A 25,461-nucleotide genomic window follows, 5' to 3' on the forward strand; every position below is an offset into this window, starting at 1 on the left:
AGCTAATTACTCTAAAGCTGATATGAAAAAAAATCATAATTCCTTGCTTTTACATCAATTCTAGCTCTGTGTTTTCCAATAGAAAATTCTACATGGCCGATCCACAGGAGGTATGCCCTTATCATTTGAATGTGTATTTCTAAGTAGAACTCTAAATTACCTTGGAAATCAAATCAGCCACCTCCATCCTGCAGAAAGTGACCTGCCCAGAATCACCCAGACAGTTAATAACAAGAGTCAGGATTAGATTCCAGAGGCATCCTGCCTCAATGAATGTAAGTGGGGAAACACATACACACACAGGAAAATATAAACAATAAAAACCAAGATAATCGAGAAACTAATACAATGCTCTCCTTAATAAAGCAAACAGGAGGGTAATATGTGTAAAAACTACATGATGTGCTAGTAATTCAGTTTCCAATGACTCTTGTTAACACTTCATTTCAGAGATCACCAGTTGTTTATAATAAAGCCAAATTCAAGAGGACCCTTTCTGTGGGTTCCAGGTACCTTTATAGCCACACTGTTTACACCTAACCCTGGGTAGCCACATAAATACATGCTGATGTTCACAAGCAAGAAAATGATGGAAAACGTGGGTGGAAATGAACAAGCTGGAGGCCTCGGCAGGGGGAACAGCACCTAACTGGGAGTGAGCCCACTTCTTGGTTTGAGCCACCAGCTAACACAGACTTAAATTTCTCAATTAACTTGGGGGCTTCAGTCTCTTTATTTGTAAGATTAGGAAGTTGGATAGTGTGATTTTTTTAAAGACATAGTGTGATTTTTGTTTTCAGCTCTGCTGCTGCTGCTAAGTCGCTTCAGTTGTGTCCGACTCTGTGCGACCCCACAGGCGGCAGCCCACCAGGCTCCCCCATTCCTGGGATTCTCCAGGCAAGAACACTGGAGTGGGTTGCCATTTCCTTCTCCAATGCATGAACGTGAAAAGTGAAAGTGAAGTCACTCAGTCTTAATTCTAAATCTGGACAGTCCTTGCTATATTAAAAAAAAAAAAAAGAAGAAGTTGTTCTTTACTATCCTTACACAGTGGAACAAGTCCAATGTCAAGCTCTACATTTAAAAAGCCAAAAGAAAACCTAAAAGGAATATAAACAAACAGAAAGTACGGTCTGGAAAGAGGGCCACCGTAGTCTGGCTTGACCAGACTAGTCTCGGTTTCTGCCTGTTGTCCCGGTGTCTCAGTTAGTGCCTCTTCTCACTACCAAAAGGGTCACAGTTTGGACGATAAATTATATGGTTACCCCTACAAGGAACTGGTATTCTTTATCTCAGGGACTCCTGCAGTGCCTCTGAGCACCTAAAGGCTGAAACTCAAACACCTTAGTATGTTATGCTGACTCTGAGTCAAAAATCTATCCAGCATACCCACCACATGGTAATCACACCCAACTACTTCCAGTTCCCCAGAGGGGAGTTTTTGCTGAGCTTCTCCTCGACCCCCACCTTATAGGAAGACAAACTCCTCCACATACATCAAGATTGAACTCAACACTGCCTCCTCTGGGAGCCTTCCTTTCCCTCCACTCTGCCCAGACATCAACTAGCATGTGGGCCCTACTGCTTTTGCAACTCTTTCTTAGTCTCCTCTAATATACTATAAGCTCAGTAAAGAATGGATTATAAAAGCAAAAATAAACAAGTAGGATTACATCAAACTAGAAAGGAGGACTACAAAAAAAATAAAAATAAAAATAAATAAATAAAAAGGAGGACTACATTAAACTAAAATGCTTTTGCACAGCAAAGGAAACCATCAACAATACAAAAAGACAACCTACTGAATGGTAGAAAGAAGAAGAAAGAAAGTGAAGTTGCTCAGTCACATCTGACTCTTAGCGACACGGGAGACTGTAGCCTTCCAGGCTCCTCCATCCATGGGATTCTCCAGGCAAGAATACTGGAGTGGGTTGCCATTTCCTTCTCCAGGGGATCTTCGTGATCCAGGGATCGAACCTGGGTCTCCTGCATTACAGGTAGACACTTAACCCTCTGAGGCACCAGGGATGAAAACATTTTACTGAATGGTAGAAGATACTTGCAAATGATAAATCTGATAAGGAGTGAATACCCAAAATATATAAAAAATACTCACACAACTCAACAACAACAAAGTCTGATTTAAAAATAGGCAGAGGAGCTGAACAGACATTCTTCCAGAAGACAGTCAACAGACACATGAAAAGATGTTCAGATCACTAATTATTAGAGAAATGCAAATCAAAACCACAATAAGATATTACCTCTTGCCTGTTAGAGTGACTATTATCAAAAAGAAAGAAATAACAAGTATTGGAGAAGATGTGCAGAAAAGGGAACCCTCTTACACTGTTGGTGGGAATGGAAATTGGTACAGTCACTATGAAAAACAGTGTGGAGATTCCTCAAAAAATTAGAAGTATAATACCATATGATGCAGTTATCCAACTCTGGGGTGTTTATCCAAAGAATAAAAAGACACTAATTTTAAAAGATATATGTACCTCTATGTTCAATACAACATTATTTACATAGCCAAGACATGAAAACAATCCAAGTGCCCATCAACAGATGACTGGATAAAGAAGATGTAGTATCAGACACAATGGAATACTCAGTTCAGTTCACTTCAGTCGCTCAGTCATGTCTGACTCTTTGCGACCCCATGAATCGCAGCACGCCAGCCTCCCTGTCCATCACCAACTCCCGGAGTTCACTCAGACTCACGTCCATCGAGTCAGTGATGCCATCCAGCCATCTCATCTTCTGTCGTCCCCTTCTCCTCCTGCCCCCAATCCCTCCCAGCATCAGAGTCTTTTCCAATGAGTCAACTCTTCGCATGAGGTGGCCAAAGTACTGGAGTTTCTCAGCTTTAGCATCATTCCTTCCAAAGAAATCCCAGGGCTGATCTCCTTCAGAATGGACTGGTTGGATCTCCTTGCAGTCCAAGGGACTCTCAAGAGTCTTCTCCAACGCCACAGTTCAAAAGCATCAATTCTTCCGCACTCAGCTTTCTTCACAGTCCAACTCTCACATCCATACATGACCACGGGAAAAACCATAGCCTTGACTAGATGGACCTTTGTTGGTAAAGGTTGTCTTTACTGGTAAAGGTTGTCTCTGCTTTTGAATATGCTATCTAGGTTGGTCATAACTTTCCTTCCAAGGAGTAAGCATCTTTTAATTTCACGGCTGCAGTCACCATCTTCAGTGATTTTGGAGCCCAAAAAAATAAAGTCTGACACTGTTTCCACTGTTTCCCCATCTATTTCCCATGAAGTGGTGGGACCGGATGCCATGATCTTCATTTTCTGAATGTTTAGCTTTAAGCCAACTTTTTCACTCTCCACTTTCACTTTCATCAAGAGGCTTTTTAAGTTCCTCTTCACTTTCTGCCATAAAGGTGGTGTCATCTGCATATCTAAGGTTATTGATATTTCTCCCGGCAATCTTGATTCCAGCTTGTCCTTCTTCCAGCCCAGCATTTCTCATGATGTACTCTGCATGTAAGTTAAATAAGCAGGTGACAATATACCACCTTGACGTACTCCTTTTCCTATTTGGAACCAGTCTGTTGTTCCGTGTCCAGTTCTAACTTTTGCTTCCTGGCCTGCATACAGGTTTCTCAAGAGGCAGGTCAGGTGGTCTGGTATTCCCATATCCTTCAGAATTTTCCTACTCAGCTATAAAAAAGATGAAATTTTGTCATTTACAACTTGGATGGACCTTTGAGTGTATTATTCTAAGTGGAGTAAGCCAGAGAAAGACAAATATATGATTTCACTTATTGTGGAATTAAAGTAATGGTTACCAGAGGGGAAGGAGTAGGGAGGAGGGTGAAATGGATGAGAGAGATCAACCGTATGGTGATAGACGGAAACTAAAAGTTTGGTAGTGAGCATGCTGTAGAAATATACTGTTGTACACATGAAACTTACATAATATTATAAACCAATGTTGTCTCAATTTTTAAAAAATGGTGTTTACCTTATTCATCTTTTTATCCCTTAGTACGTATTTAACAACTCAACAATATGTTTGTTGAATTAAATTGAACACAGAAGTACATGATGATTTGCTTATAAGGTATTTGCTGAATTATCTTTCATCACAGTAACAAGAAAACAGTGGGCTCTCCCTGGTGTAAGGGACAGGGTACATCAGTAATAAGCAGTCGTCTAGCTTCAGTGGTGATCATTTCAGGCCAGAAGGGATCCAACTAGAAAAACAGTGTCTCTCTCTTCTTCCCCAAAGAGACAGGCTCCACCTGGATTTATTTTGCTTTATGTTCCTCACTCTCTCCCACGATTACAATGCAAAAACGTCCACACCATAACCATTATTTTCTCTTTCCAAATCCTGATTTCCCTGTTCTCTAATTATCCCCAACAGAAGTGTCTCCATCACAAAGAACAGAGCAAGAAAGGCAAGGACTTATAACTCAAGATAGACTGTGGTCAAATAAGGAAGAACTTGACTGCCATTCTGAATCAACTGTGGAACAGACTCAAAAGGAATTTCTGGTAAAATGTCAAGGGGGGAGAATTCAAGCCTGGGGAAAGGATAACATGACCTCATGCTAGGACAATGAACCTTCAAGTTAACTACACCTTGAACTAAACACTCCCTCAATCAGAAGTAGTCAGCGCCTGGCGCTCCAATACCAAACAATGATAAAGAGCCTATGAGATGAGAGTCGTAAGAATCATCATTAGAAGGAAAAGGAGGAAAGGCATGCTCCCTGAAAGCTTTCTTCTACCCAGGAAATAGAGCACAGGCAACTAGGCAGTATCAACAGAAACAAACGGGATTACAATGTTTCAATTTACCAGCACAGTGTTGCTCAAGCTTTGTATCTCCATCTAGCATGTTCCAGTAGTTGTTGGTAATAGAGAGGCAGGAATAGAATGGAGGTGAAAAACACATGGGCTCCGGAAACAGACTGCCTGAAAATATCCTAGTCCCTGTACTTAACGAGCTGTGTGACCTTGGGCAAATTACCTAATGTCCCTGTGCCTCAGTTTTCAAATCTGGAAAATGAAGCTAACAAATAAGATAATGGTACCGGGAAAACTCTCAGGGATGCTCTGTACAAAAAGTCATTTCTAAGGCACAGTATAGCTTGGCACCTGATTTAAATGCTCTATGTGTTTTACAAATAAAACTATTAAGATCCAATACTCACTCAAGAGCAGCTTATACACAACCCTGTGCTTCAAAACTGCTCCTGGTATTGCCATCATAAATCTCAAAGACCCTTTTATTTTATGTTGACTCCTAGAAATTTGACTTGTCGACCAACAAATTCTTTTAACTGAAGGATAAATAACCAATAAACATTGGTTTATTGAACTGAATAAGTCTAAAAGCCAGAGGTCACTCTGAAATGGTGAAATACAAACCAAAGGTTTGACACAGTTAAATCAAACCAGTCATCACCAGAATAAATGAATAAGGTAAGCATTATTTATTGAGCAGCCACTGTGGTCACTTTCCTAGCTGTAGTAAATATTTGATGGGAAGGCATAAATTGTGACAGGGATGTAACCAGTCTTGGCTTCTGCCACACGACTGAACAAATGGCATCAACTTAGTACATTCACTCTGGCTTCTTCTGGTCCTCAGTTTTGAAGGCTCAGAAATTTGGTTTTGTCACCACATTCATTTATTCAACAGTTACTTGACAAGCACCTACTTTGCGCCAGATCCTACAAGAGGAAATGTGGAGAAAGTGGATAACACATCATTACAATCCCTGCCCAAAGTTGCAAAGTTGACAATTTGGCAGAGAAGACATATTAAAAACCCAAATGTGTACTACAAAAATACCTGATTGTCAATAACCTAATTTACAATGAGAAGAGCTTCAAGTAGACTAGAATTTTTGTTCCTACAGACCAACTCATCTCTTGGCAATCATGACTACATAAAATTCAAGCAGGGGAGTATGTTGTTGTGTGAATGGGATCCAGGCACCATATTGATAAAAACCCCAGAATGTTTAGGGTTATGAATTACCTATTCTCCCATTCTTGCCCCTTTTCTCCAGAAGTCTAAAGTCCACTTTTCAAATTTCTCCTTCTTCTACTACAATCCCATACATTATCTTGTCTCACCAAGTTTCTTCACCTATCACCCTGATTGACATTTTCCATGTTCTAAAACTTCCTCCATCATATACCTATAGAGATAGTGCCACTTATTTCAGAGGCAGCCACATATACTCAGTCTTTGTAGAGTTCACCAGTTTAACCTTAGAGGGTAGTATGATATCTGTTACTTTCACATTAGGGGTTGGTGTGGTGGGGCAGAAGGGCCACTTAGGACCATTGTGCCCTGAAACTGCTGCTTCATAAATCCTCAAAGTAGTTCTCATTTAACCTGCAAAATCACCCCATCAGGCCCAAAAGTTAACTTTATATGAATCATTGAGCATATTACACACTGGAAAATGCTAGGCATTATACAAAGGTCAAAATTAAAGCAAGAACTTGGCAGGTTCATAGTCCAAGTTCAGGAGTTATTTTCTGTTGGTCGTTCTATGAACTATGAGCAATACTTGAGATAATAGTAGAAAAAGTGTATGCATATGAAAAGTTTCAACCAACACTCAGATCAGCAGTAAACGAATACCTGAGTCAATACAGAAGTGAAATAGTTCATGTTATTTAATAATAATAATAATAAAAAAAAACACCATCTATGGTAAATAAAGACAAGTTTCATCCCTACCATGGAGAATGTATATCTGAAGCACAGGAAAGCACAGGGCTTTTGTTGATAATTAAACATAGATGGAAACCATTTTTGTACTTCAATTGAACTTTGTTTGATGGAAAAGGATAATCTCACATCTGAGATGACGGGGGCCTCGGTAGGTCATGTGTACCACCGACATGTGCCAGTTAGTCATAGTGTCAGGCCTTTAGTTGTGTCGACAATCCCGAGACCTGGTCTTTATCCTGGGAGCCATAATTAGGGCTTTCTTTCCCATAGCTAAAATTAACGTAGCTCCCAGCATTTCAGAGGATCCACATAATCCCAGGTTCCATCCACTCAACCCTGCTTTACAAACTGGAATAAAGGGCAATAGAGGAACTTGCCACTGAATTTTCATGGAGAAAGATGAAATGCTTAATATTTAAAAAAAAAATTTTAATGTGATGAAACAGCAACTTGAATACAGTCTATGGAGAAAATGTAATTACAGAGGGTAATTACTTAAAATGCTCAGTGGATGAACTTTTAAAATAGGCCCCCAAGTTACAAAAGAAATATTCTGTGTGTTTCTTCTTCATAGACACATTTCCAGGAGTCAACACAAGGCCTGGAAGTTATGAGGTGTTCTTTAACTCTTTTCTGAAAACATAAATGAATAAATATATTCCTCTGGATCACTAACCATGAATTTTTCATCCAGGAAAAATAATAGTTATTTAAAGACAAAAATTATTCCAGTATACATCGCATAAAAGAATAAAACCTTGTTTTTCACCTTGAAAGATGAATTAACTTTCACCACTAAAAACAGGCTCAATGGACATGAGTTTGAGCAGACCCTGGGAGATAGATAGTGAAGGACAGGGAAGCCTGGCATGCTGCAGTTCATGGGGTCGCAAAGAGTCGGACATGACTTAGCAACTAAACAACAACAATTAAAAACAGACAACTAATGGGAAAAAAATAAGTTTTCATAAAGATGACTGTCACAGATGGCATTAATTCTAAACAATTTTGTGTAATAAATATATAAAAATCTTGGTATACTTACCTATATGCATGCAGTAGCAATGACTGAATGTGAAAGATGTTTTATTAGGAAATAAACTCATAAAAATGCCTATATATGAAAGAATATTCATAAGAGACTAAAAATACTTTCTGGGAATCTGTAATAAACAGACGATGGACAAAAGTTCCATAATTTGGGCTGTAATAAAACCTTTCAAAAGCAGGTGTTTGTCAATACTTGATAGCCAAACCTGTCAATAAGATCTTCCCCATCATCATCATTTGTATCACATCACTAAGACATTACTTCCCTGAGACCAATTCTGTAATTCTAGGAAGACTGGGATGCTGACTTTACCATAAACATTTGCTATAAAGATGCCTTGTCCCCTTGTAATTCCTGCATGGAATGCTCACACTCACGGATGTTCACACTGTTGTTTTATCACTACCGTGAACTGATCTGGTTTGTTTACGGTAACTCACCAAGCACAATGACCACGGTCTTCAGAAGACTCATCATGGTGTCCCGATTCCGTCGGGGTCCAGAACTATGCCGAGACATCCTCATAGTCCTCTGGCGAACATAGCCAAAGATATGAGCGTACAGAACCACCATGACAACAAAGGTCACCAAGTTGAAAATGGCCCAGAAGACCAAGTAAGAGTCGCTGTAGAGGGGCGCCATGTTAGAGCAATTTTCAATATCACAGATGCAGTTCCAGCCCACACTGGGGATAGCCCCCATAACAATGGCCATGGTCCAGATGACCACAATCACCACCACCACTCGCCGATTGCTCATCCGCGTGTGGAGCTGCATACGGAAAACTGTAATGTGCCTCTCAATTGCAATGGCCAGGAGGTTGGCCACGGAAGCCGTCAGGCTGGTGTCAATGAGGCCCTGACGCAGGAGCCACGTGCTGACAGTCAGTCTCCGAGTATTGGGCCCTGTGTTGAACATTAGGTAGAAGTAGGCCAACCCAGCAAAGAAGTCCGCAGCAGCCAGATTCGCCATAAGGTAATAAATAGGAAAGTGGAAGCGGCGGTTGACATAGATCGCCACCATGACCAGGAGGTTGGCCAACATGATGAAGATACAGACGGTGATTCCAAGCCCCATCACCAGCTTGCTGACTGTGTTCCATTCTGTGGCAAGATACTTTCCACTCCGGTTATAAAAGAAGGCGATGGACTCATTGTAGAAGCACTGCGGCTCATTCATGGCTGTGAACTAAAAGAGAAAGGAAGAAAGATGAGAAAAAGCGAAAAACCACAGATCCAAATCTAAAGATGTATAGATAAAGCAAGGCTTCTATGGTAAATGTGGCCCCCAAAAGCCATAAGCAAAGAATCTGAAAATCTGACTCTGTGTAATGTTCTATGATTATGCTGAAACCCCAAGATTTCTTACAGTTTTACTGTCCTCAAGATTAAAGAGAGTTGGAGTTAAATAAATGACAAGGTCTGTGCTTGGTGGTTGCACATCATTGAAGTCTACTAGAAAAGCCACACGACCCAGAAATCGTGCTTAAAATACATGAGACAGATGAGAATTTTGCAAGAGTGTTGCAACTGGAATATTTATCATAGTGCAGTCTATTTTGACCTGTTATTTAGGGAATCTGTAAACACAGTTGGTTTACAGATAGGGTATTATTGCCCTATTACTCTGCATTTCTGTTCTCACATAGCATGTTCAATCTGTGTCAGGCATCTTGTAACGTCAAGTCCCCACAGGAACTATCAGTGCCAACACTTCAAAGAGGTCACTATGCATCAAAGCTTCTTTGCCCAAAGCCAGCGTTTGCTGTTCAACATTCCTGTGGTCAGCACTGTCTATCCCCACAACTACTTACCCCAGAATAGCATTCATCAATGCATCTATGTTTGAGAACTTTTTTCTTTTTGGAGGACATAAGAAATATATTACCTAGTGTAACCTTCAAAGAGCAGTTGCTATTTGGACACTTTTCTAAAATATATCTTTTAAAATGATAATGAGTGATTCAGTTCAGTTCAGTTGCTCAGTTGTGTCTGACTCTTTGTGACCCCATGAACCACAACACGCCAGGCCTCCCTGTCCATCACCAACTCCTGGAGTCCACCCAAACCCATGCCATTGTGTCGTTGATGCCATCCAACCATCTCATCCTCCGTCATCCCCTTCTCCTCCTGCGCTCAATCTTTCCCAGCATCAGGGTCTTTTCAAATGAGTCAGGTCTTCGCATCAGGTGGCCAAAGTATTGGAGTTTCAGCTTCAACATCAGTCCTTCCAATGAACACCCAGGACTGATGTCCTAATGTTTTATTATGTGTTTTCTTATTTTTAACATCCTCAATTGGAATATATTTCCTTATTAACTACTTCAACTCTTAATTGAATCCAAAAAGGATTGAGGAGGTTTATAACAGAATGATATAGGCAGTCAATAAAACTATTACAATAAAATTAGAGAGTAAGAAGTAACATGAAGGAGAAACTAGAAAATTACACACCAAATCAACTTACCTAAAGACTTAAGTGTACCTGTGACTCCTAAAATTGGAGAATAATTTTTGAAGACAGCTCACAATCAACCTTTTTATCTTGCAATGCATTTGATAAATAATCTAGCAAATACAAATTTTTTAAAGCAAATATAGTTTTAACCACTAGTTTTGATCAGATATTCTACTGAATATCTGTGGATTGTGCATAAATGTTTACCAATCACAGAAACCTCCAAAAAAGTGAGATTCTTCTTGAAGGGTTAGTCTCTTGACTTGTCCAGACATCTAGGGTCTCTTTCCTCATTTATACTCAATAGACTTTAGATCATGCTTCTATAATCATCACTTACTATGCTGTATAATTATTTAGCACCTTGTTTCTTAAAAAGATGACACTCCACGGGGAGAGTGGGGACCTTGCCTTACACATCATGGTATTTCATGTACCTTCCACAGAGAACCCTTCATTGGGGATCTGAGAATTTATGTTTCATTCCACTTCAAATCTTGCCATTACTCTGGGTAACTCATCTAATTTTCTAGCTTCTCAGTTTCTTGATCTCATCACTCATGCCTTTCTATTCCTATAACTCAGCTGCCCACTCCCCTGGTCACATCCTGAACTTTGTAATTGTTCAAAACCGTCTCCCTTTGGAAATAATCAATTGATACATTCAATATTCTTTACATTTGGATTACTCTTCCCATTCTTTCCAATTTATACATTCTAGTCCCTCACTTCCCATTCTTCCCAATTTCTCATTTGATCCCCAATACAGCAGTTTTTTGAAGCCATCTATTTCCTTAAGCATCCTACTTTTCCCCAGTAAATTACGTATCTTCCCCCTTTCTTTATCCATCTCAGGTTCCATAGTATATCGTTTCAACCACTGTTTTTGCTAACACAGGAACATATTCTCTTCTTGAAGACTCTGAGGTCAGGTTTCCTTCAGAATTTAAACATTTTCTGGTTTTGTTTTTGCTTTTGGCCACCAAGATGTCGGATCTTAGTCCCCCAACCAAAGATGGAACCCCCACCCACTGCAGTGGAAGCAGAGAGTCTCAGTCACTGGATTGCCAGGGAAGTTCCCCCGAATTTGCTGGTTTTAATCACAGTTATAGAGGACATAATCCTTATCTGATATAACAGCCCCATCAAAATTTGGGGCAGCACTCCATAATGATACACATTAATTTCTAAAATAAAACATGAATGTTGAGCTGTGTGCTTAGTCACTCAGCCATGTCCGACTCTTTGAGACCCCCTGGACTGTAGCCTGCAAGGCCTCTCTCCATGGAATTTTCCAGGCAAGAATATTGGACTGGGTTGCCATTTCTTACTCCAGGGGATCTTCCCAACACAGGGATCGAACCACATCTCTTGTGTCTCCTGCATTGGCAGGCGAATTCTTTACCACTTGTGCCACCTTAGAAGCCCTAAAATATGAGTATATACACTAAATTTGATAAATAAAGGTTATAAGTAGCCTCATATTGATTCATTCAGAGCAAATTTTGCCATTTATTTAAGAAAAAAAATCTTCCATTTTCAGACCTTCTTTTTTTTTATTTTTTTATTTTTTATTTTTTACAGGCATGTGTGAAAGCGCCAGGGTTTGCAAGGGACAGGATGGACCCTCCAAACACGGGGAAAGGCTTTCGGCGATTCCTCTCCCTGCACTATCAATGACCAGGGCACAGGCAGCCCACAGTCACTTTCGAATGCAGGGGGCAGACCTTCTTGAATTTTACAATTTCAAATTAGGAAGCAAGACCTTTATCTTTTAATCGACTTGCTCCACTGTACTTCTGTAACCATTTCTTAGAATAACATCAGTCTTGGATGAATACAACTGGTTCCTGTAATGGTAAAGAACCCACCTGACATTGCAGGAAACAAGAGATGCGGGTTCAATTCCTGGGTCGGGAAGATCCCCTGGAGAAGGACATGGCAACCCACTCCAGTATTCTTGCCTGGAGAATCCCATGAACAGAGGAGCCTGGTGGACTCCTGGTGGTCCATGGGGTTGCAAAGAGTCAGACATGACTGAGCAACTGACACTACTCCATACTTATGCCAAAGCTTCTGAGAAATGTTAGAGGAAATCTGAAACGCCTGGCGGGCTTCCCAGATAGCTTAGTTGGTAAAGAATCCACCTGCAATGCAAGAGACCCCGGTTCAGTTCCTGGGTTGGGAAGATCCGCTGCAGAATGGATAGGCTACCCACTCCAGTATTCTTGGGCTTCCCTTGTGGCTCAGGTGGTAAAGAATCAGCCTCAGTTGAGACTTTAATGCCATAAGAAATCTGATTTTCTCCCTAATTATTATTCTGTGTCTTCTTCACAGTAACTATTTTAAACTTATCTATTATTCTCTTTTGAGTCCCACCTTCCATCTCTCCTCAGCAGTTGCCAAAAGGGGAAACTTATTGGAACTCTTACCTTTAAAATTACTACTCAAGAATCTCTCCTTCCTTCTCCTTCTGTTACAATGGAAAAGGCATACCCTTTGTCTCCAAGTGTTCTGAATCCCATCCATCCCTACTATTTCCAGAACCTTGTTCTACAAACTGCTTCCTTTCTCTTCTTCAGATCTTCAGTTCTCCCGCTCACTCATTCTTCTCTCCCATGAATCTTTCCTATCTATAATCAAGCTGGTTTAATCTCTACCAAAGACAGAAAGAAAGCCTTACAATAACTTCAAGTTCACTTCCAGGTTTGATGATTCCTTCCCCTTCATGGCCAATTGCTCTCTTCTGTGTCTCACTGGACACACACTGGTTTCTCAATTACCTGTCATATGGCTCCTCCTCCTACCCCTCCATGAAAACCACTCTAGCCAATCCTTGAGTTTCACATAACTTCCCAAAGTCACACCAATCTGGTGGCTGGTCCAGTGGAAACTTTTCAGTCCTCACCACACTAACCCCTCAGAGCATTAGACACATGACTGGAAGCCTCTTTTTAATAAAATCCTCTTTCTTTGACTCTCGTGACATCATATTCTCCTGGGCACTGATCTCTTTTTTGGGCTGGTCCTCCACAGTCATTTCCAAGACTCCCAATCCTCTGTGCAATGTTACTATTTCTACCCTACATTCTCCTTTAACACACTTGTACTAATTTTTCAAAAATGTCCTCCAAGATTTCAGTTATGTTATATATCTCAAATATTCCCATGCCCAGTCATTCAGTCGTGTCCAACTCTTTGTGACGCCAAGGACTGTAGCCTGCCAGGCTCCTCTATCCATGGCGTTTTCAGGCAGGAATACCGGAATGGGCTGCCATTTCCTTCTCCAGGGGATATCCTGACCCAGGGATCAAACCAACATTTCCTGCATCTCCTGGATTGGCAGGCTGATTCTTTACCCCTCACCCACCTGAGGAGCCCAAATATTCCCATACCTATACATTTAACCCCTATTCCTTTCCTGTGCTTTAAGCAAATATCAAATTGTCCACCATTATCTCTGACTATCACATACTCTCTGTGTTCAAAACCAAGCTCAGACTTAAAATCTTCCCCAGCTTGTTCCTCCTGTGGTCTCTATTGCCAAGGCTGCTGCTGCTGCTAAGTCGCTTCAGTGGTGTCCAACTCTGTGCGACCCCATAGACGGCAGCCCGCCAGGCTCCGCAGTCCCTGGGATTCTCCAGGCAAGAACACTGGAGTGGGTTGCCATTTCCTTCTCCAATGCATGCATGCATGCTAAGTCACTTCAGTCGTGTCTGACTCTGTGTGACCCTATGCTAGAGACCTCTAGCTTTCCAGTGGCCTGAGTGCTAAACCTGGGAAATTCCTTTTTCTCTCATCCTCATCATTCAATCAGTAACCACATCCTATAAATTCTTCCCCAGTATCTGTTCTCTTGCCTGGAGAATCCCAGGGACGAGGAGCCTGGTGGGCTGCCATCTATGGGGTCGCACAGAGTCGGACACGACTGAAGCAACTCAGCAGCAGCAGCAGCAGCAGCAGTGTCTGTTCAACCTGTTTACTATTCCACCCTCACAGCCACCAGCAATACTACTGTGCCGGTTTCCCAGGTGTTCTTTCTCCCTAGCACTAATCTCTTCTCTAGTGATCTTTCTAAAAGACAAAATTGCTCACACTGTTCCTCTGCTGGAAGTGTTTCAGTGGCTTACAAGAGCACATAAGTTAAAGATCTAAACTCTTCAACCATTTTATCAGACCTCTCTTGCCTCAACTCAAGTTATTAATGACTTCAAGCTCTCTGCTTCACCTGTTTAATGTACTGTAATCTCTTTCACCTCTGGTTCTCAGCATCACTGAGAAGGGAAGTTTTCTGCATCAGCATCCAGAGCGCTTTTAAAACACAGCTTGATGGCCACATCCCAAGAATTTCTGATTTAGCAGAGCTGAGATGGGGCCCAGGTGATACTGATGCTGCTAGTCTAAGGACCACTCTGTGAGTACCACTGGCCTAGAACAATCTTTCCCCCAGTTTCACCTTATACTCATTCTTCATGTACCAGTTGAATACTATTCTTTCTAGTTGTTCTCCCAAGATCTTCCCACATCTTGGCAAGGTGCTTCCTCCACAGTTCCCTGCATTACACCTATAAAAACACACAATGTACAATAACTGCTTATCTATTGACATCTCCCCACACTGGACTAAATATCATGAGGGCAGAGGGTCTAGCTTTCTTGTTAATTGTTGTATAGCATCCAACTATCATACTAGATGCTAAATACATATTGATTGCTTTAATAAACTAAAGCTAATTTCAAAAATGTTTACATTTCAAGAATTTCTGCAAAGGATATTTTTTGAAATGTAAATATAAATGTTGTATTTCACAGCATTCACATTTCTGAATGCCAACTGCCAACAAAGTCAAGCAGTGTTATATACAGCTTCATTGCTTCTCCCACATAGAAAAACTGTATCATTAATAATTACAATATAAAGTATAAATTGTCTTTTTAAGCCACAGTACACTAAGATAAATAAAACTGACAAATTTCCTCTAAAGGCATCCAGTGTTTACTTAGCAATGGCATGTGACCTGGTTTTATGCCATCTCTTATCTCTTATAAAAATTGAGTAGTGATATCATAAAAAGCATACCATATTTAATGACATAAGTTACATGATTTGTTTGAACCTTGGTTTTATCATCTGTTAAATCAGAAAATTGGACTAGATTATACATAAGGTCTATTTCAGATTTTAAATTCTATTCCAAGAATATTCTGGATAAGAATTCAATATTTAATAAAATCACCAGCTAAATATTAAAGCAATAGAAAATATACCAGGAATTAAAAATAACAAAGGTCAATAACTCCTGTGGAGAAGGAGATGACAACCCACTCCAGTACTCTTGCCTGGAGAATCTCATGAACAGAAGAGCCTGGAGGGCTACAATACATAGGGTCGTAAAGAACTGGATATGACTGAAGCAGCTTAGCAAGATAATGCCAGAGGAAAAAATTGGAATTTTAGCTAGATTTAGTACAATAGAACTGAATTGAAAGAAGCATTAAATCTTTTCTCCTTTCATCTACAAAAATCAGCAGATCTAGAGAATAAGCAAAAGAGACTTTGGTAGCATCTTCAACGGTATTCAGAAAGGTAGTGTGAAAGTACTTCTTTACTTTTTCAGGACCTGATGGATTTAAGCAGAAATGCACATCAAGCTCTGGGAGTATCCAATTCAACTATGCCTGGGTGGACTATAAGCCATTAAGGTAGTCATGGTTACAAGGATAAAGCAAACAGGAAAAAAATTAGCAAACACAATGGGGAGAAAGCAACTCAGAGGAGATGGCCATATGACACAGAATGCCTCCCCTTGAAGCAGATATATGAAAAAAAAAAAAAGGTGGGGGGTGGTGGGCAGAGGGAGAAGGGGTTAAATGCCAGGATTTGTATTTCTAATTTGTATTCTCAAAGTGCTTTGTTAGGATACAAGCACTGAAAATAGAGAAAGTCATTGTAAAGACAGAAAATAAATATTCCAGAAAAAACTCCATAGAAATTATATTAGCTTCCTATTACTAACATAACAAATTGCCACAAATTTAGTAGCTTCAAGAGACAAATTTATTATCTTATAGTCCTGGAGGTCAGAAAGTCCAAAGTGGGTCTCACTGGGCTAAATCAAGGTGTTGGCAGGACTGTGTTCCTTTCCAGAGGCTCTAGAGAATTTTTTCATGTCTTTTCCAATTTGGAGAGATGGCCCACATTCCTTGTCTCCTGGCCCCATTCCAGGTTCAAAGCCAATAATGACCAGTCAAGTCAAGCCCTTTTCACACTGACATTATTCTAACACTGACACTTCTTTCTCGATCTTCCACATTTAAAGATTCTTGTCCACCCAGATAACCTAGGATAATCTCCCCAACACAAAATATGGAACTTCATCACATATGAAAAGTCCCCTTTGCCATGTAAAGTAGCATATTCACTGGTTCCGGGATTAAGTACACAGTGGACATCATCAGAACTCCATCAGTGTGGCCACCAAAGGGATGAAAAGCCATTTCTGAATTAAAAGCAGTAATGCAGGCACTGAAATGAAGTATAAAAATTTCAGAAAACTGAAATGACAAGCAGAAAACATACTTAGGAAAGTTACTCAGTGCTCAGAGAAGATCTGAGATAAGATAAAGGGAAAGAAGGCACATACAGGAAAAAATTCCTAACGTAACTACTCTTCCAGCTAAGACTAGGACAAAGCTCAAGTAACACAGCTTGACGTATATGAAAAGTTACTGCTTAAAAAGAAAGACCTCAAGTTACTGATGCAAGTTTACATAAACTACAAAGGAATTAATTAAAATCAACTAAAATTCAGATATAGCTAGGTTAGATTTTGGAATTTCAGGGTTAAAATTCTAAATTCTAAAAATATAAAAAGTAAACAAAAAGCAAACAAATACTGAGAGAAAGAGAGAAAATACAGTATTTCCAAACCTCAGCTGTAGAATTTCAAAGGACAGAATACAACCAATCAAAATCTCCATTATTTCAACTGTACTTCAATTTGGAAAAAAAGTCTCCATTACATGGAGACAGTGTTTGAGATACATAAAATTCTATAACCACCTATACTTAAATTCTCGTAAGGGGATAATAAAGAACAGTCCCAAGGTGTGGGAGCTCAGAACGATCAACATACACATTTCCTTCCTAAAGAAAATATAAATGCAAGTAAGCCATGAAAAAAGTAAAAATAAAAACCACAATAGAATAAAAAGACTAGCAGCGAGCATTGAAAATATACAAAAGATAACTGAGTCTAAGTAACTGTTCTTCATATGGTTATAAAACAAAGCAAACATCAAAAATGACTTGAATGTGTATTTATTGTAAAAACAATAATAATCTGGAATTAAAATCATTGAATTGATAATAAAAGAGAAAACATTTAACACTAAAATGTCAATAAATATACATGTATATACAGTGGGCACATAAGAAAGATTGTGGTTCATAATGAGTGTTTTCATAATAAAAGTGACAGCACTGCCCCCAAAATCCTTGCATTGATAAGACTTAAAAATGGGACAAGAGAAGTATGTAAATATCTGTTTTATTACTTAGGCACAAATCAAAGCATACTATTTAAGTTGTAACAATAATTTTCAAAAATAAGTTTAAACATGATTCAAAAACCACCAAATTGAGTAGTTAACATACTAAAAATAAGATGACTACTTTTCATATTACTGGAGAAAACAGAGAAAAATACGGGGGGCGGGGGGAACAAACTGTGAAGAATGACAATTTTGTGAAATTTAAATATTTGTGAAATTTATATAGATAAAACTATAAATGATTTCCCTTTCTTCTTTTGAAAAGTAATATGTGTTGCAAGAATTTAGGGGAAAACAAGAATATAATCAAACAAAACTCAAATACTTTTTAAAGTCCATTATTCCAAAATCTCAATCACTATAATTAGAAATTTCTCTGTAGTGAGTTACAGAATTCCACCCTGCCCAAGAAACAAAGACATAAATAAAACAGAGTGATTCCAAAAATAAACTGCCCTCAACGCTAAAAAGAGAAGTCCACATTCATGCCCTTTTCACATCTACCAATTACATCACAGGATGATGGGGCTGTGGGAGGAGGCCTCACTGGCTGCTCTACAGAAGAGATGTTCCAAATCTCAGAAATTAACCTCACCTTATCATGTGATCTCAAAAGAAGTCATAACAAATCTGCCAAGCCTGAACTCTAAAGAGGCACAGAGGGTGTTCATCTTCATTATATACTTCATTTGTTCATTGGCACATTCACAGACATTACTGGAACGCCAGGTACAGGCAAGGCACTGCACTGAGCTATGCCTTCCAGGGGTACCAAAACGATACACCTGGGTGCCTGCTGGGGGGCCACTCCCGTTCCATCCAGTGTGGTCTTTAATCTCTTGAAAGACAGCTACATCTTCATTAGCCAAGTGAAGGGAATGCTTAGCTCGCAGACTTACCAGCTCACAGACCAGTAATTAAGTCTATATGATTTAGTAAGTATTTAGATAAGAATGTAAATATGCACTCTGACAGACTAAAAGGAGATTTTAATCTATGCAGAATAAAGGACCAGTAATAAGACCTAAATCAAGCCAGTTTGGGTTCCTACTTCTGCTAAAGTAAAACAATGGAGTGGGTGAGGACTTCTTCCTGATTCTGATGCTCACCAGCTAATCTGGTCTACAGTAAGTCTCACAACATCTCTAAGTGTCGATTTCTCATTTGTAAAATAAGACATCTCTAGTGAAAGTGTTAGTTGCTCAGTCGTGTCCTACTCTTTGCAACTGCATGGACTGTAGCCCACCAGGCTCCTCTGTTCATGGGATTCTCCAGGCAAGAATACTGGAAGGGGTAGCCGTTTCTTTCTCCAGGGGATCTTCCCAACCCAGGGATCAAACCCAGTTTTCCCACATTGCAGGTGGATTCCTTACTGTCTGAGCCACCAGGGAAGCCATGAATACTGGAGTGGGTAGCCTATCCCTACTCCAGGTATCATCCTGACCCAGGAATCAAACCAGGGTCTCCTGCATTGCAGGCAGATTCTTTACCAGCTGAGCTACCAGGGAATTCAATTCTAGCTCTTAAAGCTAAAATACTCAGACTTTACACACATTTCCTGCCTCATTCCCTCTACCCACAAAAAAAGATTGAAAAGAGACAGCACAGAATTGAATAAACGTCATTAAGTCTCTAATTACAATAAAAATATTTCTCACACTTTTTAGAGCCTCAAATGAGAAACAATAAAAAGAAAAAAAGGAATGATCCACCACTAGAATCAGAAAACAGGCCACAAAATAATGCTGATGCAAACCAAAAATGTTTAAGTTAGAAAGTCATATTCCAAGTAGTTGAAGAACATGCAATTACTAGATCTTTTTAAAAGTTTATCTGAAAAAGTACATAAAATACTACTTCTTATATAGTAACAATGTATGCGAATATGATGTACTGACATATAAAAAAGAAAACTATGGAAAACAAACAGTAAATCAATGAAAACACTTGTGTATCTGTTATTCCCTGTTACAGGCTGCATGAGTGACATCATATTAGCTGAATTTTCAGAGAGAATTTTGAGTCAGGCCCAAGGGGAAGAAATGGAAAAAAACAAACAGACTAAAAACCAAACAAACACTAAGACATGCTAGAGAAAAATATAAGTAGTGTTTTAGATGCGCTGCTGAGCTCCAAGGGAACAGCAGACGGAGGTGACAGGATGCCCTGGTAGCAGACTGTCAACATTATGGAGACACGGCATTAAACATTACTGGGAAAAAGGAGATGCGCCCTTGGCCTTAACTGAGGCAGTGACTTAGAACTGAGATCAAGAGCCAAGCTAGGAGTCTTGAAGATCTCCCTATCAGTAAAAGAGTGAACAGAAAACATAATCTACATAGGGGCACTGGGGAAAACAAGTAAGTTTGTCTCATTTAGGCTCCTGGTTGGGAAATAAATAAATTAAAAGACTCCCTTCAGAAATTAAGACCCCAAGCCTATAAATCACACACAGATGGGATCTGAAGTTAGACCTGTTGCCAAGTGTGAGAAGCCACAGAAGGAGAAATTAACAAAAGCCTCAGCCCTTAAGCTTGTGATATCTCCGCCCCACATCCATGTGCCTGGCACTAGCAAGCATCAGACCTCTCCAGAGGGCCAGACATCAATACAGCCACACAGGATTCTCTCTGGTCAGCCCCACTGATGAATTAATCATCCCAAAGAATAAAAACACCCAAGAAGGGTACCATGCATGAGAATCAGCAGAACAGTACACAGTAGGATTGGATCCAAGAATATCAGACTAAAGACAAAACTGAACCGATGGAGTTTTTGCATTCTCCCTTCTCTACCTCAATTGGTTCCAGTTACATTTCCATTTCTATTCTTTCATGCTTATTTTTAATATTTGAACATGCATACTTGACATCTACAGGTAATCCTCTTCCCTTAGTAAGCGCTCACTCCAATGCCTCCAGCTCCCTGTGATTCAGCATTACTTCCATTTGTTTTGAAACCTACCTAAAATTACTTGATATTACATTCTCAGTTTATTTGGTTATCTTTGTATGATGCCAGCACACCCATGTTACGAGCACAAAAGGAAGATTAAGAGTGAAATAAATTGTCAGCCAGTATTATTTGAGAACAAAAATAAAAAGTTCCTAAATAAAATAATTATCTATATTTATATATCTAGATCTACATAGGGAAAGAGAGAGATGTGACTAAACAGAGTTTATTCCAGAATGCAAACATGATTTAACATTTAAAAAATCTGGTAATAGAAATCATGACGTGAGCAAATTCAAGGAAAGAAAAAAGGCCAATGATCATCTCATTAGACATGCAAATATGTGTTTGGTAAATTTAAACAACTTTCACCATAATTTGCCAATCTAGGCTTAGAAGGAAACTTCCTTAACTTGGTAAAAGGTATATGTCATATTTGATGGAAATATTTGTCATATTTGATGGAAATTTGTCATATTTGATGGAAATATTAATATTCCCTTTTAAGAAACAAAACAAAGCTGATTTGATCACCAGTTGCCTTTAGCATGTATTAGTGATTATAGCCAAAACAGTAAGAAAAAAAAAGAACTGGAAAAGAAAAGCTTAACTCTCTATCACAAATGATTAATTATTTACATATAAAATACAAGATGATCTATAAACAAACTGTACTAACAAAGTTTAGCAAATTTGCTGAATTAAATATCAAGCCACATGAATTAACTGTGTTTATATACAAATATCAGAAAAAAATTTTAATTATCATTTCAAGGACAACACATAATAAAAAAAGGTTTATTGATTCTAGGAATAAGTCTAAATACTCAAAAGCTTACAAGGAAACCTAAATAATTAAGAGATAGCATTTAATGGGCAGAGAAAGATGTTAAGATGTCAGTTTTCCAAAACAGTAATACATAAATTCAGTGCAATAAAATGAAAATCCCAAAGGGTTTTTCATGAAGCTTGACAGTCTCTCTGAATACTGCTGCAGAAGTACAAAAGAGCCAGAGTACACAAGATAACCTGGAAGTCAAAGAACTAGATGCCCTAAGGAAAACCATGCTTTATTTCAAAGTGATAGCAGGAAGACATGATATTGGCACAGAAAAGCGAACAACCAATGACGTAGAAAAGAACCAGAAATACACACTTTCATGGCAACTTGATATGAGAGACATGGCTTTACCTAATGGGGAAAACAGCATTAACTGTTCATCTGTGTGAAAAAATAAAAGTAAAACAAACTGTCTTTTCCCTATCATACACAGAAATCAATTTCAGTAAAGACGTGTAAAAAAGGAAATTAAAAAAATATATTTATAATTTGCAACTAGGGGGGTTTTTCTAAACAAAACCAAAACATTGACAAAATTCAAAACTTCCATGCAGCAAAAGACTTTCTAATCAATGAAAAGAAAATTTAAAGAATAGTAAAAATTTTGGCAGTGCACATAATAAAGGTTTAGTCCGCAAATCAAAATAGAAAAGCCAAACAATCCCATAGCAAAATAGGCAAAGATGGGGACAGGCAATTCATAAAAAAGGAAAACTAAATGGCCAATCATCACATGAAAAGATAATTACTTTCCAGGGAATCAGAGAAAATTAAATAAAAACTGCAGTCAAATCCAATTAACCAATCATTCCATTGAGTGGTTAAAATTTAACAAGTCTGAAGCTATCAAGAGTTGATGAAGACTGCCATACAGTTATTTTGGGAATAAAATTTTAATACAACTGATTTGCAAAACAGTTTGGCAAAACCCTCTTAAATTAGATATATTCATACACATGATTGCATGATTCTAACGCTAGAAAACCTCAAACATGTGCCTGAGAGACATACAAGAATTTTCACTGCTACTCTTTTCTAATATCAAAATATTAGAAGTAACATAAAATATTTCAAACGGAGAAAGGACAAATTGTGAAATAACCAGAAAGATAAGCTATAAAGCAGCCAAAATGAACAAAGTATAGCTTTACGTATGCTGATGACTAAAGCAACTTGCAAAGTATACAAACACTACGCCATTCTTAGAAATGTCAAAAAAAATTACAGAAATATACTATATATTGTTTAAACATTTCCCTGACATATGTATATATCACAAATATATGGGAGGAGATGATAAGTATGAATTTATCATGTGAGCCATGGGGGAGGTTAATAGACTTCGGAAGCAGTATAAGAGGCTCAACTTTATCTATAATGGCTCATTTGTTTATTTATTAAAGCACAAAATATTTTCTTCAGTTCAGTTCAGTCGACAGTCATGTCCGACTCTTGGCAACCACATGGACTGCAGCACGCCAGGCCTCCCTGACCATAACCAACTCTCGGACGTTGGTCAAACTCACGTCACTGAGTTGGTGATGCCATCCAACCATCTCATCTTCGGTCGTCCCCTTCTCCTCCTGCCTTCAATCTTTCCCAGCATCAGAGTCTTTTCAAATGAGTCAGCTCTTCACATCAGGTGGCCAAAGTATTGGAGTTTCAGCTTCAAAATCAATGAATATTCAGGATTGATTTCTTTTAGGATGGACTGGTTGGATCTCCTTAGAGTCCAAGGGACTCTCAAGAGTCTTCTCCAACGCCACAGTTCAAAAGCATCAATTCTTTGGTGCTCAGCTTTCTTTATGGTCCAACACTCACATCCATCCATGACTACTGGAAAAACCATAGCCTTAAATAGACAGACCTTTGTAATGTCTTTATTTTTAATATGCTATTTAGGTTGGTCATAACTTTTCTTCCAAGGAGTAAGCATCTTTTAATTTCATGGGTGCAGTCACGTTCTGCAGTGATTTTGGAGCCCAAGAAGACAAAGTCTGTCACTGTTTCCATCGTTTCCTCATCTCTTTGCCATGCAGTGATGGGATCAGAAGCCAGGATCTTAGTTTTCTGAATGTTGAGCTTTAAGCCAACTTTTTCACTCTCCTCTTTCACTTGCATCAAGAGGCTCTTTATTTCTTCTTCACTTTCTGCCATAGTTCAGTTCAGTCTCTCAGTAGTGTCTGACTCTTTGTGACTCTAGGAATCACAGCACGCCAGGCCTCCCTGTCCATCACCAACTCCCCGAGTTCACTCAAACTCACGTCCATCAAGTCGCTAATGCCATCCAGCCATCTCATCCTCTGTTGTCCCCTTCTCCTCCTGCCCCCAATCCCTCCCAGCATCAGAGTCTTTTCTAATGAGTCAACTCTTCGCATGAGGTGGCCAAAGTATTGGAGTTTCAGCTTCAGCATCAGTCCTTCCAATGAACACCCAGGACTGATCTCCTTTAGGATGGACTGGTTGGATCTCCTTGCAGTCCAAGTGACTCACAAGAGTCTTCTCCAACACCACAGTTCAAAAGCATCAATTCTTTGGTGCTCAGCTTTCTTCACAGTCCAACTCTCATATCCATACATGACCATTTGAAAAACCATAGCCTTGACTAGACGGTCCTTTGTTGGCCAAGTAATCTCTGCTTTTGAATATGCTATCTAGGTTGGTCATAACTTTCCTTCCAAGGAGTAAGCGTCTTTTAATTTCATGGCTGCAGTCACCATCTGCAGTGATTTCGGAGCCCATAAAAATAAAGTCTGCCACTGTTTCCACTGTTTCCCCATCTATTTCCCATGGAGTGATAGGACCAGATGCCATGATCTTAGTTTTCTGAATGTTGAGCTTTAAGCCAACTTTTTCACTCTCCTCTTTCACTTTCATCAGGAGGCTTTTTAGTTCCTCTTCACTTTCTGCCATAAGGGTGGTGGCATCTGCATATCTGAGGTTATTGATATTTCTCCCGGCAACCTTGATTCCAGTTTGTGCTTCTTCCAGTCCAGCGTGTCTCATGATGTACTCCACATATAAGTTACATAAGCAGGGTGACAATATACAGCCTTGATGTACTTACCTATTTGGAACCAGTGTGTTGTTCCATGTCCATTTCTAACTGTTGCTTCCTGACCTGCATACAGATTTCTTAAAAGGCAGGTCAGGTGGTCTGGTATTCCCATGTCTTTCAGAATTTTCCACAGTTTATTGTGATCCACACGGTCAAAGGCTTTGGCATAGTCAATACAGCAGATATAGATGTTTTCCTGGAACTTTCTTGCCTTTTTGATGATCCAGCGGATGTTGGCAATTTGATCTCTGGTTCCTCTACCTTTTCTAAAACCAGCTTGAACATCTGGAAGTTCTTGGTTCACATACTGTTGAAGCCTGGTTTGGAGAATTTTGAGCATTACTTTTACTAGCGTGTGAGATGAGTGCAATTGTGCGGTAGTTTGAGCATTCTTTGAGCATTTGATCTTCCGGACTCAGGGATTGAACCCAGGTCTCCTTTGCAAGAGGTTCAAAGGTTAAAGTGTCTGCCTCCAATGCAGGAGACTCGGGTTCGATCCCTGGGTTGGGAAGATCCCTTGGAGAAGGAAATGGCAACCCACTCCAGTACTCTTGCCTGAAGAATCCCATGGATGGAGGAGCCTGGTAGGCTACAATCCATGGGGTCGCAAAGATTCAGACATGACTGAATGACTTCACTTTCACTTTGAGCATCTTTGACATTGCCTTTCTTAGGGACTGGAATGAAAACTGACCTTTTCCAGTCCTGTGGCCACTGCTGAATTTTCCAAATTTGCTGACATATTGAGTGTAGCACTTTCACAGCATCATCTTTCAGGATTTGCAATAGCTCAACTGGAATTCCATCACCTCCACGAGC

At 39.4% G+C, this 25,461-nt stretch overlaps 1 protein-coding gene across 6 annotated transcripts in view; it reads right to left on the minus strand.

The window, feature by feature from the left end:
• The window catches only part of LPAR1 (lysophosphatidic acid receptor 1), a 164,635-nt gene that overhangs the window by 56,313 nt on the left and 82,861 nt on the right, over positions 1-25,461 (minus strand). For all 6 annotated transcript variants that reach the window (XM_010843565.1, XM_010843564.1, XM_010843568.1 and 3 more), the window contains one exon: positions 8,218-8,965. In XM_010843565.1, coding sequence (XP_010841867.1) covers positions 8,218-8,965 — 748 coding nt within the window. The remainder of the gene's footprint in view (positions 1-8,217; positions 8,966-25,461) is intronic.

The sequence above is a fragment of the Bison bison genome, unplaced genomic scaffold (genome assembly GCF_000754665.1).
Source record: "Bison bison bison isolate TAMUID 2011002044 unplaced genomic scaffold, Bison_UMD1.0 scf7180017864183, whole genome shotgun sequence".
Classification (NCBI taxonomy): Eukaryota; Metazoa; Chordata; class Mammalia; order Artiodactyla; family Bovidae; genus Bison; species Bison bison.